The 16,247-nt window shown below is 37.4% G+C and overlaps 1 protein-coding gene across 2 annotated transcripts in view; it reads right to left on the bottom strand.

The window, feature by feature from the left end:
- The window catches only part of lpin1a (lipin 1a), a 93,940-nt gene that overhangs the window by 55,859 nt on the left and 21,834 nt on the right, over nt 1-16,247 (bottom strand). The window contains exons 1-2 of one of the 2 annotated variants that reach the window (XM_039748925.1): nt 5,325-5,674; nt 1,046-1,246 (exon numbers count right to left, since the gene is read on the bottom strand). In XM_039748925.1, the coding sequence (XP_039604859.1) occupies nt 1,046-1,237 (192 nt within the window). In that variant the 5' untranslated portion in view covers nt 1,238-1,246; nt 5,325-5,674. Of the gene's footprint in view, nt 1-1,045; nt 1,247-5,324; nt 5,675-16,247 lie in introns of those variants that run through there. The other variant, XM_039748924.1, reaches the window with a different exon arrangement.

Genomic DNA, 16,247 nt, shown 5'->3' with positions numbered 1-16,247 from the left:
TATTTAATAGTCTGTCATATGCTTCACCCATCCACTGGGCTGTACATCTGACCCCTGAAAGGATAAATTCAGTATTGTTCAAGCTGTTTCAAGTTTTTTTTTTTCACAATCATGGTATCCATTAATGTACCTTTGGACAATGTGTACTAAAGAAAAGCATTTTTAAAAACATTTTAAAAAATACAATGCCTGGATACACACATTTTTAATGTGAAAGGCAATGTCACAATAAGCAGCTTGACACATGCTTTTTTACTTCCCTATTTACATGAAAACTACACCCACAGCAGTTGCTTTTGACAGACAAGTAAATAGAGAGTATACTTACCTAAGAAACAATAGTGCCAATCTATGATAAAATTATTATTTTCAATATTTTTTTATTGCTATAAACACACATCAAAAACAAGGAAGGCATTTCCAAGTGTACGTATTCTGCAAGTTTTACAGCTTTTGTTTTACATTTGAACTCCTGCCCTTTGGAATCCATTTTAAACTTCAAGCACATTTTTAAATTTATACAAAATGTATCACTTATGAATATAATTTCCTTTGGCAAATGTATAATATGATAGTAAAAAATGTACTTTGACTTAACAAATGTAACCCTTAAGAACCTCACAGAAGATTTTTTATATGTCTGGGGCATTTTCCCTATTCCTCTATAACCAGAAGCTGATTATGCTGTGTAATTTATCTGATCAAAAATAATTAATAATGTTATTTCAAGGGCAAAGCCACAGTTAATTATACAGTTTAGTGAGGTTATAATTTTGCAAAATTTTGGCCAGCAGGAACCTCAAAATATGCAATTGTCCTTTTTTTAACTTTTATTATTTATATAAACATACAGTGTGCACAGTGGTAGCGCTGCTGCCTCGCAGCAAGGAGAACATGGGTTTGCGTCTCAGGTCCTTTACATGTGGAGTTTGCAAAGCACTTTGAATAGTGAGAAAAGCGCTATATATAAATGTATAAATGTAAAGAATTGCTATTATTATTATTATTTTGGGTACCATTTATATACATACTTAATTATTCTTACCACTTTTTCTCTTGATCTCAGCACTCCCATTTTCCCAAAGCGAACATGGAATGGAGAACACTGGAAGCTACCATCAGGCTGCCTCACAACAATCACATCAATGCATCCTGACAATGTTGCTGGATTAAGTCCTTTGTATAGCTCTTTCACCTGGACAAACATCTGTCCTGCAAGCTGCCCCACGTAATTCATGGTTTGAGACTACATTAAAAAAAAAAGAAGACATATTTAGGAATTTTTTTCTTATTAGAGATTTTTTTTTGTAAAAATCAATGTTCAAATTATGCTTATTACATTCATTGCTTAGAACTAACACAAAGTAAACCCTCACACTTATATTTTAAGGATAAAAGATTTTACCAGCAAAAATAATTACAACTTGCTTTATTCCTAAATAACAATGGTGCATTTTTCTTTCCCTACCATTAATTGAGGGACTTTAGTAAATAGTACTGTGGTTTCACAATTACATTCACTCACTTTCATCTGACACTTGTATGACCATCAACTTACTACAGTTCTCTTTGTTAATAAAACAAAAGATCTGGCATTTATTTGCTTCTCACATTCCAACTGGAGATGTATGGACAGAGCGGGTGAGTGTATGATGTCTATTTCAATTGTATCCACCTTCCCAATATTTCTTTACGTATTACTGTAAGTGTGTACTGGCCACATTAGATAATTACTTTCACAGTTAGTTTGCATTTTTACTTCTACAGATTTGTACCATGTCTAGTGTATTATATATACTAATACTCCTTACCTACTTAAAAAGACAGAAATTAAGTTCACTTAGAAAAGGTCCACCTGGCTATGTAAATACTTGTATTTATCCTAGGTATGTAATTTCTGATAATACTGTACTTCATGTTTTGTTATGTAAGTTTTTACATTTAATTTAGCCTCCTAAAGCTAATTTGTTAAATCAAATCATGTGAATATTTTCTAACAAAGCTAAACTAATACAACTATTGGGGACTTTCATATATTTGAAGAATTAAATAAACAAAATGCCTTTGCTGTAATGATTTAACATGTGATTACACAATATTATTTATTACATACCTAAAGGGAGACATACTGTATATTTCTTTAAAAAACTGTAAATTATAATGACTGCTGTACAAGGTGTTTTCAACAAGGCAGTGTGTATAGCATTTTACATCTGAACTATTTCATTTTACTGGATGAACCAGTTTTTATTTGTAACATAACAACCAGTACTGCCTTCAGTATTACGTTCTGAAAGAAAAGACAAATATATTTTATGCATGGAGTACTTGGACTATTTCCTTAGGCTATTCTAAAATGATTGCCAAGAACAGAACTCCATTTCTAGCCAAGCAATGCAGGCAATCCTTGCAATGAGTCCCTTTCTTGGCCCCAGCTAAAACTCTTGCTTCTGTTAACACATAAATATGGCTTCATGCCAATCTGCTAGAAATAGCTATAGCTAACATATCTTGGTTTATTTTTTAAGTAAAAACAAAAATGTAATTAAATTTAAAAACATAATGCAGCTGGAAACACCTAAATGGCATTTTGTAAATGAAAGCAACATAACTAAATAAAAACCCACATAATCCAATTCAGGGTTGTTTGAAGTATGTATGTATATTACAAAACAAAAATGCAATAAAAAACTCATGTAACAATTTTAATAAATGCCAATGAAGAAATGTTCAGAAATTATATAATATTAATGATTTCTTCATTTTCAAATTGTTCATTTTTTTATTTACTACTTACAAAACTAGTAAACATTTCTTTAACCCCCTTTGCTGTTTTAATTGAGCCGAAGATTATATATCACACGTGAACACTCTTCTTATCCCCTAAATTATTTCTAAAGCAAGCATAGCTTTACATAAATAATCTAAGCATTGTCAATCATATAATGTACAAGTACAAATGATGTATCTAGTCTAAATCATATCTAATTTCATACCTCCTTTTAGGGGTTGTGGAGGACAGAGTCAATGATTAGCATCAAAAGACATAAGGCACCAACCCTGGACAAGAGCCCACTCTACCACAAGGCACACTTGTGCTCACAGCCACACAGGGCCAGTTCAGAACTGCAAATCAGTAACATACACATGTCTTTGAGATGTAGGATGAAATATGTAGTTTTCAGAGAAAAGCCCATGCAGATGTGGGAAAGCATGGATGACACATATGTGAGGCATCAGCTCTACCCATTGTGCTACTCTAGTGATATTTACATCTCAATTTATTTGCAATATGCACTTTAGCACAAACAACCTAAGAAATAACATTTAAAATGTCAATAAAAGTAACAATAGGTTATGAGATAAATATATTTATAGGCCAAGCTAGATATTACCTGACAAAGATACATTGTCAAATTAAAACATATGAAGCTAAGTTATGTGATACTTTACTTAACCACAGAGTGAAAGAGAAAATTAGGTTTATTTAATGTTTTTTCTAAAACTCAAGTACAGGGTTTACTATCTTCCATGACAATTGGCTGAAAGGCCAAAATACAATCAGAAAGGGAAAAATGTAAGCTTTTATAATGTAAAGGAAAGTGTGTTTGCAGTTTAAACCTTAGGACAGAATTAGATTTACTGACAGATATATAGTACTTGAAATTAACAGTACCATTAGAGACAATTTGCACAGTGCACAACAATAGGTGTGCATAATGAGACAATGCTACAGTACATTGTAATTAATATACTAACACTACCTGTCAGCAAATGTGCCATTGCCTCTGATCTTAACCGCTTTATATTCTTGATTTCTAGAAAGAAGTGCATGCCTTTGGGAACTAATTTATAAACAGAGAATAAACCTATAAAAACAAACTGCCTTGTTTGCCAGAAAATAAAAAAACGAAGGATTTCTGTTCCAGCATTTTAGAATCTACAATGGCTCAGGTGGAAGATAACTGGGGATAAAACATAATTTTAAAAGTTCAGGGAACATCATTTACCTTGGTGGAGGACATTTTTAAAATGTCAGAGTAATATCTGGACACCTTTTTAGTGACTGACACAGGCTGACCTCTCAAAGCACTACCATGAAATATTAAAGTAAACTACGTAAAGTGGATTCAGCAGAGGGCTGAAGATAGCAATTTCAATTGATTGACAATACATGGGCAGTGACTGAAGTAAATTTATATACACTGTATACTACACACAACTATATACAGTATATATGTGTGTGTGTGTGTGTGTTACATAGTACCTGCCCCATAGTGCAAAGGGTACACAACATGTGTTTTGCCATTATTTGTGTATTTATATATATATATATATATATATATTATTATTTTTTTTTTTTTTGGTGTATATAGATATATATAGACTGCGGTTGGCTGGCACCCTGCCCGGGGTTTGTTTCCTGCCTTGCGCCCTGTGTTGGCTGGGATTGGCTCCAGCAGACCCCCCATGACCCTGTAGTTAGGATATAGCCGGTTGGATAATGGATGGATAGATGGATATATATTAATATTATATATATATATATATATATATATATATATATATATATATATATATATACGGTATATATTCTTCCTGTTTTCAGTCACTATAAAAATAAGTACAAAACTAAGCTAATGTCAAATTCTCATTACAGATATTATATTAAGACAACATTGATATATTTGTTTCATTGAGTATACCTACTGTACATTACGATAAAAAACAGATACCAGTGCTAATGTTGCTCACCTTTAAAAGTAATTGACTCAAGAGTGATAAATTACATGAATTTTATTATGTATACATGCTTAAAATAAAAATAAAACACATTAGAATGTAAATCCAATGTTGAACACTGAGAATGCTATCAGAAAATATTGTATTCACTCATTATAATGCATTATGAATTAAGTTAATGTTTTTAGTATAACGTACAATGTATTAATAAATATCACGTTTAAGGTTTAAACGATAAATATGGACGTCAAATGTAATGTTTAGCTAATAATCAAAGTCTTCAAAATGTTTTGGAGATGGACACTACAAAAAACAACATTTCAACAACAGACTAGTCATTATACATGATACAAACATTATTAATTGGTTTCACAGAAATTATATAAACATTAGTTGTAGGTTTGTCGTCTGTTTTTTTATGTAAGAGGAACTGGAGCCAGCAACCCTGAAATTATTCAACCGAATATATGCAATTATACTTCAAATGCGCGTCTTTTGTTTCGCTTTGATTTTGTCTGTAACACAAACTAATGTTGGTTTACTGTATTTTAATAATAGACAATCTTACGACATTTACTCACCTTGACAAGTGCTTAAATGCAAAGTATGAGCTCCAGCACCTCCGCCCAGGTGAGGAGATCACTGACCTCAAAGGGGCTTTCAGGACGTGCCACCAACACGCGCAGACTTCTCATAAGCAGAATAGCTGTTAAAGCTAGCACGGTGACAGAACTCACCAGCCAGACATGACTAGTGGTTTTGTTCACTGGCAAAAGGGAGGCTCTTCACATCTGAATAGAAATGCACCTCTCTAGTCATTTAGGGTCCGAAGCACAATTCAATCGTTAAAAAGGCCAGAGTTTCGATGTCTATTAGCTGAAGTCAACCGTATGCTGATGTTTTCCTCAGAGCTATTCAAGTGCCCGTCTAGTCCCGCCTCTTGTTTACCCTAACCAATTGAATAACAGGCTTCGTCTTAAGCGGAGCCAGGTAGCCAATAGGAGGAAAACAAAATAGAAACCAGCGTCTAAAGACTTACATGTACTTGGAGACTTGTACTTGACTGTTTTATTTCACAATCCTGTCTGTAACGGATTTTCGAAAGAGGTTTGAATTATAACTTTTGAACTGAAGTTCAAAACTAAACAAAAATCCTTACACAAAGAACAAATGAGAGTCCTCTAGGGAGGGGGCATTGCGAGGATATTCATGTCTACTGTCTTATTCCTCTTTAAGAGGCTGCATCAGAAATACATCGTTTCAATTCTTTTGTCACTCTGACTTCACAGAATATTATGCGCAGAGGGCCAAAAAGACTTCTTACGTTTATGCAGGCAGACGGTGAGTGCAATCGTCTGCACATTTTAACACGCAAAGGGTGGTGGAGCGCTGAGGTGATCCTATTAGCCAATCACCTTTCTCCATTGCCTGTCATAAGAAGTCTGCAGAGTAATTTAATGCTGACGCCTTCCCTCTTCTGTCCTCATCACTTTCGCCACAGCAGTGTAGGCATCGTGGTAATGAAATGCACTTCCTTTATGCTAACCGCTGCAATGTGAAATATATGTCATAACTTAAAAACAGTACTTCTTTGTCCAACGTCTGTGAAACCCACCAGTGGGAATTTAAAAATAAGCTATTTGGGAAGCTGTAAAAAAGACTGTTAAAATTGTATTACGTGTTTTTATATTGATTTTTTTAATACACCGTGGTCAAGAAAAGTTTTCGAATTATTAGGACGTGAAACATTGTTTCACAAAACACAGAATATAATCAACCAATGAAAGGCTGCATCCTTGCTGTAAAGCTTTATGTTCCCCTTGGGCCAGTTAGTTACAGCTGATTTTACACATAAATACCAGGTTGGATTTTTGATGATGAGAGCATGGCTTCTCCTTCCCATGAGTAAATTCTTTCAATTTATTATTTTTTGAGGCTGCTCAGTGGCCAATTTATTCGATACCCTAATTTGGGACCAGTTAGGATTCCCACTTGTCTCCAAAACATCCTGAATTAGTCAAAGCATGAATTCAGCAGTTTTCTGGATGCACTCCTTAAAGGTTTTTGTCAATTATTACTCAGTATCACCATGATGCATCATGAATTTATGCAGACAACATCATTCTCAAATTGCTCTATAGGACTGAGAACTTGGTACTGGCATGCCACCAGAGTAAAATGAAATCACTGTCATGTTCATAACACCAGCTTGAAATGATGCATGCTAATTATTCCACTGGACATATCCCCTTGGAAAAGCATAGGTCATGGCTATGAAGGGGCATACAATGTCAGCAACAGTGGTACTTCAATGCTGCTTATTTGCTCTTAAAAGTTAAATGTGCCATTAAAACATTACCCACACCATTATTGTAGCACCACAGCATTAGGCTCCCAGGCAAAGCAGTACATTGGGGCCCCTAACTACACAACCACTCAGCAAGTCACAACATACATAGATTAGCATGGGGCCCCTATGCTCATGAGGCCCCCGGGCAACTGCCCAGCGTGCCCATGTGTTAAGTCGCCCCTGACCACCACCAGCATGTACCACTGACATAACCCAGGATAAATCCATAGATTAATGCTTGTTACTTATAATTGTGGCCTACCTTCTGCATGTCACTAGAGAAATTTAGATTTGTCAAATGGGGCAAAATTTTTCAAATTTTTGGTTACCCAGCTTTGGTGATCATGTACCTACCAGTAGATTCATTTTTGCATTCCTAGCTGACAGGAATAGGACCCCATTGGCCTTCTGCTGTTTTGTATGTCTTCCAGTTCTTATTTAAATATTTGTGGCCTTTATTGTAGCTCAGACGAGTCTGGCCATTCTACTCTGATGTCTCTCACATCCAGACTGTTCTAATATATAACCAAGGAACAGTTAAATCTCTTCACCATGTCTACATTCTTTATGTGCTGAGTTGCAGCCAAGTGAATGACTGTGTGCAGGAGAAGGCTGTATGTGCTGGCAAGCAGATGTACCTAATTAAGTGCCACTGAGTGTTTATTAAACAATGCACTGCAAGTTAAATCTTAGCAATAGACCATGAAGACTAAGTGAACCTGTTGGGTCAATATTTGATTTGTTCATGTTGCTATACATATGGAAACCACTGTGATTTGTAATGTGAAGCATCACCAAGCTAAATGAATGTGAAAACTTTATACAAACACTTGGTAAGTTACTAATAAAATGAGGATAATAAAAAAAAAATTAGAGAAAGATGGACAAGCTAACACTACTAAGTGCTACACTACACACACACACACATATATTATATATATATAAATAATACACTTTCTGGAGCATAGGCCACCAACAACAGATCTCCAGGAATCTACAATAGTCCTGAACTTTTATTTTTTGTTAACTCCAGGTGAATCATATTTCTGGTATCTGCCTCAAAGTCACTACACCAGTTTTTACTTGGCCATCCTCCTTTTTTCTTTGTGGATTCCATATCAAGGCCTCAATGGTAGTGTTTGGGCTTGAGGAGAGTGTAGCCAATCCATCTACAATGCCTTTCCATAATTTTAGCATCTGCAGACATTTGGCTTGTTTTTCCATCGCCGTTGTTGCTGATGGTTTTGGACTAACATATCTGGCCAATACATGGCTATATTTTCTCGAGGGTCATATCCATTATTCTCCATATTTGTGCTCCAAAAAGTAGGACTAATTTTACATTAGTGTTAAAGGTCTGGACATTGTTTTTTAATGTCACATTCCTAAAGGTATAGAATGCATTTCACACGTTGACAGTTCTGGTCCTTATATTTGCATCTGTGCCTTCCTGTAGGATGATGATCCTGCCAAGGTAAGTGAAGTTTTACTGGTATTGATTTTAAAGATTTTAGTTTACCTTCTGTTGATGCAGAGTCTAGTTTGAGCAGAGATGTCTACCATGTGGTTTATCTTCTCCTACAACTGCAGGTGTGTGTTGGACTGTAGTGCTATATCAGCTGCAATATCCAGATTTTCAAGTTATGTCCAAAGTGCCCACTGAAATCCATTTCTCTTCTGTGCTGCAGAACGTTATAATCAAGTTGAACATATGCATGGAACAGAAAAGGAGACACTAAGCATCCTTGCCTGACTCCAGTCTTTTCTTCAAATGCGTCATGGGTTACTCTTCATGGATGACACTGCAGGGTAGTCTCTGATCTGAGTTTCTGATAATGCTAACAAGTTTGATTACCATACATTAATGTCATAGACGTTTCCAAGGCATCTTCCCGTCCACAGAGTACATTGCCTTGTCTTAGTTGTTAAAGAAGATATATGCTGTAAATAAGAATTTTATTTTGTCAACTGTTCTGCAGATGATAAGCAGAAAGTGCAGTGTTGAAAAGGTTGTAGGGATCTTTAGAGCATCTTACTAATCCATGTGATCTGTCTGGTTCTCTGGCAAGTGGTCTTGTGGGAAAACACACCACTGCCAACGACCAGGCTATGTAGGAAACACATGTCTGCAAATCTTTCTATATTTTCATTCATGTGAGAAGTTCATGCTTTCCCATTACTTCTTCATACTCAATGCTATCACTTCCAGTCTTGGTGTTATAGTTGACCACCAGGATAGTAATATCTTTCTCTGTGCAGGTATCTCAGACAGCCTGTTGTCTATTGTAGAACTGGTCACTGGTGTCCTCTTGGTTGTCATTTGTTGCTGTATATCACTGAATAACATGTGCAGTTATCTTCTTGATCTTAATGCAGAAGGATGCTAGGTGATTTTTAGCCAATGTGTTTTCCATCAAATGAGTGCTCTTTGTGCTGTTTCAGAGAACATCGTTTCGAACACCTGGGTGGTGGGGCATTTTCATCCTAATGCCCTAAATGCAGCAGCATCTCTCTCCCGAGATTAGATTTTTCTTAGGGCACTGGTCTTACTGATTAAAAGCACAGCACGTATTTCATCTTCCCTGCTGTTTGTGCAGTTTTTTCATTTTCATACATTGTCGTCAGATTCCATATTATAATGCTGATGGACCTGACTGCAAAAAGGGTAGTCATCTATGTAGCTTCCGGAGACTTCCAGCTTTTACCACAAAGCTTCAGACATTATATTAATGAAGACCTTATCAGGGCTGGGGTTTGTTAAACTATTGCAAGCATTTCTGTAGCCTACTATTTTTTTTGAGGTGAAGTAGCCAACCTCATGCTCAGCTAGCCATGATGGTACTAAAATCACTATAAGCCAATTAACTCAACATATATTTTATAAAAGGTAATGGAAGTAATCACAAGCATCAAAGATAAGATTGAGCAATATTCTAGGTATGTCAGGCAGAAGTGTATTAAGAAGCAACTAAAATAGTTTGGATGGGGAGAGCTTGTTTACCTAACATGTTAGAATTCTGTGAGGAAACAGCAAAAAACATTTGCTCAGAGTAGTGTACTGTACGTAAGATTATTAACTGTGCTTTTCAGAAAGCATTTAATAAGGTACCACATGATCAAATTAAATAAGGGTGAGATCAAGGTCAGCATTTAGATAAGTGCAGTATTGACTCAAAGAAACAGCAGTGGTGTGAGGAACCTTTTTTAAGTTTAGTGGTGTTAAAGGTGTAGTCCCTCAAGGATCGGGGTGGAACTTCTCTTTCAATATATAAATTTGATCACAATAAAAAAGTAACTAACAGATTTGCTGATGACAGTAAACTAAATTGAATGGCAGATACCTTTAATGGACCTGGACAGAATTCAGATTTATGTCTGATGAAAAATTCTACAGGTATTCAGGGGATGAAGCTTAACATAAATAAAAAGTATTACAGTTAGGAAGTAAAAATATTAGATATGATTATAAAATCGGGGTGGGATATTTGAAAAAACATCATATGAGAAAAATATAGAGGTCATATTAGACTTGTTACTGTCTACAACCAGAATTTGTTCATGATTGATATAGATGGGCAATGGAATGTTATGTGACCAGAACACATTGCTCCTGAGTGTGATTCTTATTTTAAAATGACACCTTAATTTTCCAATTGTGTGGAACTTCTGTGTGATATTTAGAACCTGGCTTTACTTAAGTAAGCACTCAGTACCATCCTTATAGAAGAGAGCTAAGTGAAAAATGTCCTTGTAGAATAGTAAATAATAATAATAAATCAATTACATTTATATGGCACTTTTCTCAGGTGGCACTGTGGTGCAGTGGGTAGCACTGCTGCCTCGCAGTTAGGAGACCCGGGTTTGCTTCCCGGGTCCTCCCTGTGTGGAGTTTGCATGTTCTCCCCGTGTCTGTGTGGGTTTCCTCCGGGTACTCCAGTGTCCTCCCACAGTCCAAAGACATGCAGGTTAGGTGCATTGATGATTCTAAATTGTCCTTGGTGTGTGTGTGTGTGTGTGCCCTGCGGTGGGGTGGCACCCTGCCTAGGGTTGTTTCCTGCCTTGCACCCTGTGTTGGCTGGGACTGGTTCCAGCAGACCCCCGTGACCCTGTAGTTAGGATATGGTGGGTTGGATAATGGATGGATGGCACTTTTCTCTTTTCTCAAAGTGTTTTACATCAAGATGTCCGGGGGCATCAACCCCAGAATTAGAAGTGTCTAACCGTTATCATGTCCTGGCGGAGCTGGACGGTGACTCTGATAATTCTGAGGTGGTAGGCAGGGTTGAGGAGCCCCAACGGGCCACCTCAAAACCAGTTCCCAAAAAGAGAGAGGTAGTGATAGTTGGGGACTCAATCATTAGGGGGATTGAAGCGCAGGTGTGCTCCAGAGAGAGAGTCTCAGACGGTGTGTTGCCTTCCGGGAGCACAGGTGGGAGACCTCCCTGGAAGGGTGGATAGGCTCTTGGCCAGAGCGGGGGTGGATCCAGTTGTCATTGTCCACGTTGGAACAAATGACATACATAAGGGTAGTCTGTCAGTTCTGCGATCCAAATTCAAAGAGTTAGGTACCAAGCTGAGGAGCAGAACTGACAAGGTAGTCTTCTCCAGTTCTGCCTGTGCCACGCGCCAGTCCAGGTAAGATTGAGGAGATTAGAAGGCTTAACGCGTGGCTCAAATCTTGGTGCAGGGTAGAAGGGTATAGGTTTATGGGGCATTGGGACTCCTTTTGGAACAGATGGGACCTGTTCCGCCGTGACGGGTTACATCTGAACCGGAGGGGCACCAATGTATTGGGGAGGCGTATGTGTAGGCTAGTCGAGGATTGTTTAAACTAGGGAATGGGGGGGCAGGGAGTTTAGGACAGGCCAGATTTAGATCTATACATGGAAGAACAAACAATGGTGTAGAAATAAAAATGCATAGTAATGTAAATTTTAAGCAAACACGTAAAGATAGAAGGATTAACACATTAAAAATAGCTTGCCTTAATGCTAGAAGTATCAAAAATAAGGTAAGTGAGTTGGAGTTGTATGTAGCAGAGCACAATTATGATATTATAGCAATAACGGAAACCTGGCTAAATAACAAAGATGGGGATGAGTGTAACATAGAGGGATACACATTTTTTAGGAAGGATAGACAGAACAGAAAAGGAGGTGGGGTTGCTGTTTATGCCAAACAGGAATTAAATGTAAGTCATCTTCAGTTGGATGATGAGCCCCATCTTAGTGAGGACATGTGGCTTCGCCTGGAAAATATTAGGGAAAAAGGTCTCATTTTAGGAGTGTGTTATAGACCACCCAATTCAGACAGTAATTTCAACACACATCTTTTAGTAATATCAAAAGGCAAGTTTACAGGGGATATTATAGTCATGGGGACTTTAATTATCCAAATATTAACTGGGATAACCTTACAGATGGAGGAGCACAAGAGCAGGAGTTTTAGAAGTAATCGCGACTGTTTTTAACACAGCATGTTAAAGCACCAACAAGGGGTGAAGCCTATCTGGATTTAGTATTCTGTAATAATCAGGATAGAATTGAGGGTGTAGAGGTGATTGAACCACTAGGGTCAAGTGACCATAATGTAATACAATTCTCAGTATTTTGTAAGAGTACAGATGCAAAGACTAAAATTGTTAAGTTGAACTTTAGTAGGGCTAATTTTGAGCAGATGCGACAAAGTCTAAGTAGGATAGACTGGGATAAGCTTTTAAATGTGGAGACAGTCGAGGAGCAGTGGAACAGGTTTAAAAATGTTTTACATGTAATGCAGGACAGATACATACCTAAATTTGGAAGTAATAGGAAACTAAAAAAAACTCCACGATGGATTAATAAAGATTTAAAAAGAAGTTGCAAAGGAAAAACTGCTGTATAAGGCATATAAGACTAATGACTGCAAAGAGAACCGTAGCGTATGAGAAAATGAGGGCAACCATTAAGAAGGATATCAGAGAGGCTAAAAGACAGTTGGAGAGGAATATAGCAGATAAGGCGAAAGAAGACCCCAAGAGATTCTTTCAGTATTTTAGTAGTAAAAGAACAGTTAAGGAGGAGGTCAAGTTCATCAGGAATAGTAAAGGGGAATTAAAAGATACAGACAATGAAATAGCAGATGCCCTAAACTTACATTTTTCTGAGGTGTTTACAAGTGAGCAAGTGGATAACCTGCCAGAGGTAAACAACTACTAAGGAGGTACTGAGGGATTTGGAAATTGTAGAGGGAGAAGTGCTGCTCAGATTAAATAAGATGAAATCAAACAAATCACCAGGCCCAGATAATATTTATCCTCGTGTTCTTAAGGAGGCTAGTGAGTACATATATAAACCCTTGACACATTTTTAGGAAGTCACTGTGCACTGGAGAGATTCCAAAGGACTGGAAAATGGCAAATATCATCCCATTATATAAAAAGGGTGACAGGGCAGATCCAAGCAACTATAGGCCAGTAAGCTTAACAAGCATCACAGGAAAATTAATGGAAGGAATTATTAAGGATAAGATTGAGCAACACATGACAAGGACAGGAGTTATTCTGAACAGTCAGCATGGGTTCAGAGGGGGAGGTCGTGTTTTACTAACATGTTGGAATTCTATGAGGAGGCAACAAAAGGATACGATCAAAGTGGAGCTTATGATATTATTTATCTGGACTTTCAGAAAGCATTTGATAAGGTGCCACATGAGAGGTTGGGCATCAAGTTAAAAGAAGTGGGAATTCAGGGTGATGTTTTTAGATGGGTGCAGAATTGGCTCAGACACAGGAAGCAGAGGGTGATGGTGCGAGGAACCTCATCAGAACTGGCGATGTTAAGAGTGGTGTTCCACAGGGGTCAGTGCTAGGGCGCTGCTATTTTTAATATATATAAATGATTTAGATAGGAATATAAGTAACAAGCTGGTTAAGTTTGCAGATGATACCAAGATAGGTGGATTAGCAGATAATTTGGAATCCGTTATATCATTACAGAAGGACTTGGATAGCATACAGGCTTGGGCAGATTTGTGGCAGATGAAATTTAATGTCAGTAAATGTAAAGTATTACACATAGGAAGTAAAAATATTAGGTTTGAATACACAATGGGCGGTCGAAAAATCGAGAGTACACCTTATGAGAAGGATTTAGGAGTCATAGTGGACTCCAAGCTATCAACTTCCAAACAGTGTTCAGAAGCCATTAAGAAGGCTAACAGAATGTTAGGTTATATAGCACGATCTGTGGAGTACAAGTCCAAGGAGGTTATGCTCAACCTTTATAATGCACTGGTGAGGCCTCATCTTGAGTACTGTGTGCAGTTTTGGTCTCCAGGCTACAAAAAGGACATAGCAGCACTAGAAAAGGTCCAGAGAAGAGCGACTAGGCTGATTCCAGGTCTACAGGGGTTGAATTATGAGGAAAGATTAAAAGAGCTGGGCCTTTACAGTTTAAGCAAAAGAAGATTAAGAGGTGACATGATTGAAGTGTTTAAAATTATGAAGGGAATTAGTACAGTGGATCGAGACTTGTATTTTAAAATGAGCTCATCAAGAACACGGGGACACAGTTGGAAACTTGTTAAGGGTAAATTTCGCACAAACATTAGGAAGTTTTTCTTTACACAAAGAACGATAGACACTTGGAATAAGTTACCAAGTAGTGTGGTAGACAGTAAGACGTTAGGGACTTTCAAAACTCGACTTGATGTTTTCTTGGAGGAAGCAAGTGGATAGGACTGGCGAGCTTTGTTGGGCTGAATGGCCTGTTCTCGTCTAGATTGTTCTAATTCTAATTCTAATTCTAAGAGTAGGGAGCCACTTTAACTACCACCAATGTGCAGAATTCACCTGGAGAACGTGACTGTAGAAATAACAGTGCCATTGTGTTCACCACAAATTAGCTGTAAGGTGGTGAAGGGGTGAGAGAGATAGCCAGTTAGAGACAGGGAATGATTAAGGGGCCAAAATGGATGAGGGCTTGGTGGGCAAGTTGGCGAGGACATCAGGATAAACCCTACTCTTTTTGAAAAATGCTCAGGGATCTTTAATCACAACAGAGAGTTAGGACCTTGAGGCACTGGGATCCACACACACACCCCAGGGTACTTCTTGATGGCCTCAACACCTCTTTCAAAAGTAACCCAAGCTTTACTGTTAGGGTCTTTTAAGGATCACATACTATTTTTCTTTTTCCTTGTCTGCACTATGAACTTGGGCAATTTTCCCATGCTGTTGAGCTGCACCATTATAGAGCACTCATATACAACTCTAACAACAGCACAACATACAGCTTCCAATCAGCTTAGTATACTGTACAGTACATCTTTGGGATGATCGAAGATATCTTCAGAAATTCACAAAGCAACAGTGACTAGGACGAGGATTCAAATGTAGTCTTCCACTGCTGCAAGGAAGCAGAACTGACCATTGAACTACCAGAATACAACAGTGTAAATCCATGTTGGGTAAATCATTGTGTTGTAAATTGATTAATTGTGTCTTATTTTGGTGATATTTTCAATGTTTAGCTACTGTGATACATTTAAAATTTTTTTGTACAGGTGTTGGCTGTGTGACAGTCTGAGTTGGCTGCAGCTGACATGCTACTTGAACCTGGGACTGGTGATAGTGATGTACCAAGATGAGCTTGGAAACAAGGACACAACACAGACTGGTGGTAGGTAAGCACTCATTCATTTCACTTTCCCTACACTCATAATGTAAATTCTGAACTTTCAAAAAGCAAAGCCATTGTTATTGCCTGGGATTTATGGACGCTATGCAGAAAGCGCTGCCCCATGTTTCCTTATACAAAGTATGAAGGTAGTGTGGTGTAGTGGTTAAGACTTTAAGGCTTCAAACCATGAATTTATGTGTTCAAATCCTGCTGCTGACACTGTATGACCATGAGCAAGTCACTACACCTGTCTGTACTCCCATTAGAAAGAAAAAGCAAAAAGAACATTTAACCAATTGAGTCTCCCAAAAATTGTAAGCGGCCTTGGATAAAGGTGTCAGTCTAAAATGATAACATGCTCTATTGCCTTCCATTTGGATGTTTTGATAACATAATTAGCATAAACAAGCCAAAATATGTAATAATATGGTTACATTTCTATTTAACCTTCTACCTATTTAAACTTTAAAGTCATTGCAGGTTCAGTTTTGTTA

The sequence above is a fragment of the Polypterus senegalus genome, chromosome 3 (genome assembly GCF_016835505.1).
Source record: "Polypterus senegalus isolate Bchr_013 chromosome 3, ASM1683550v1, whole genome shotgun sequence".
Lineage (NCBI taxonomy): Eukaryota > Metazoa > Chordata > Cladistia > Polypteriformes > Polypteridae > Polypterus > Polypterus senegalus.
This window is presented reverse-complemented; position numbering and strand designations above follow the sequence as displayed.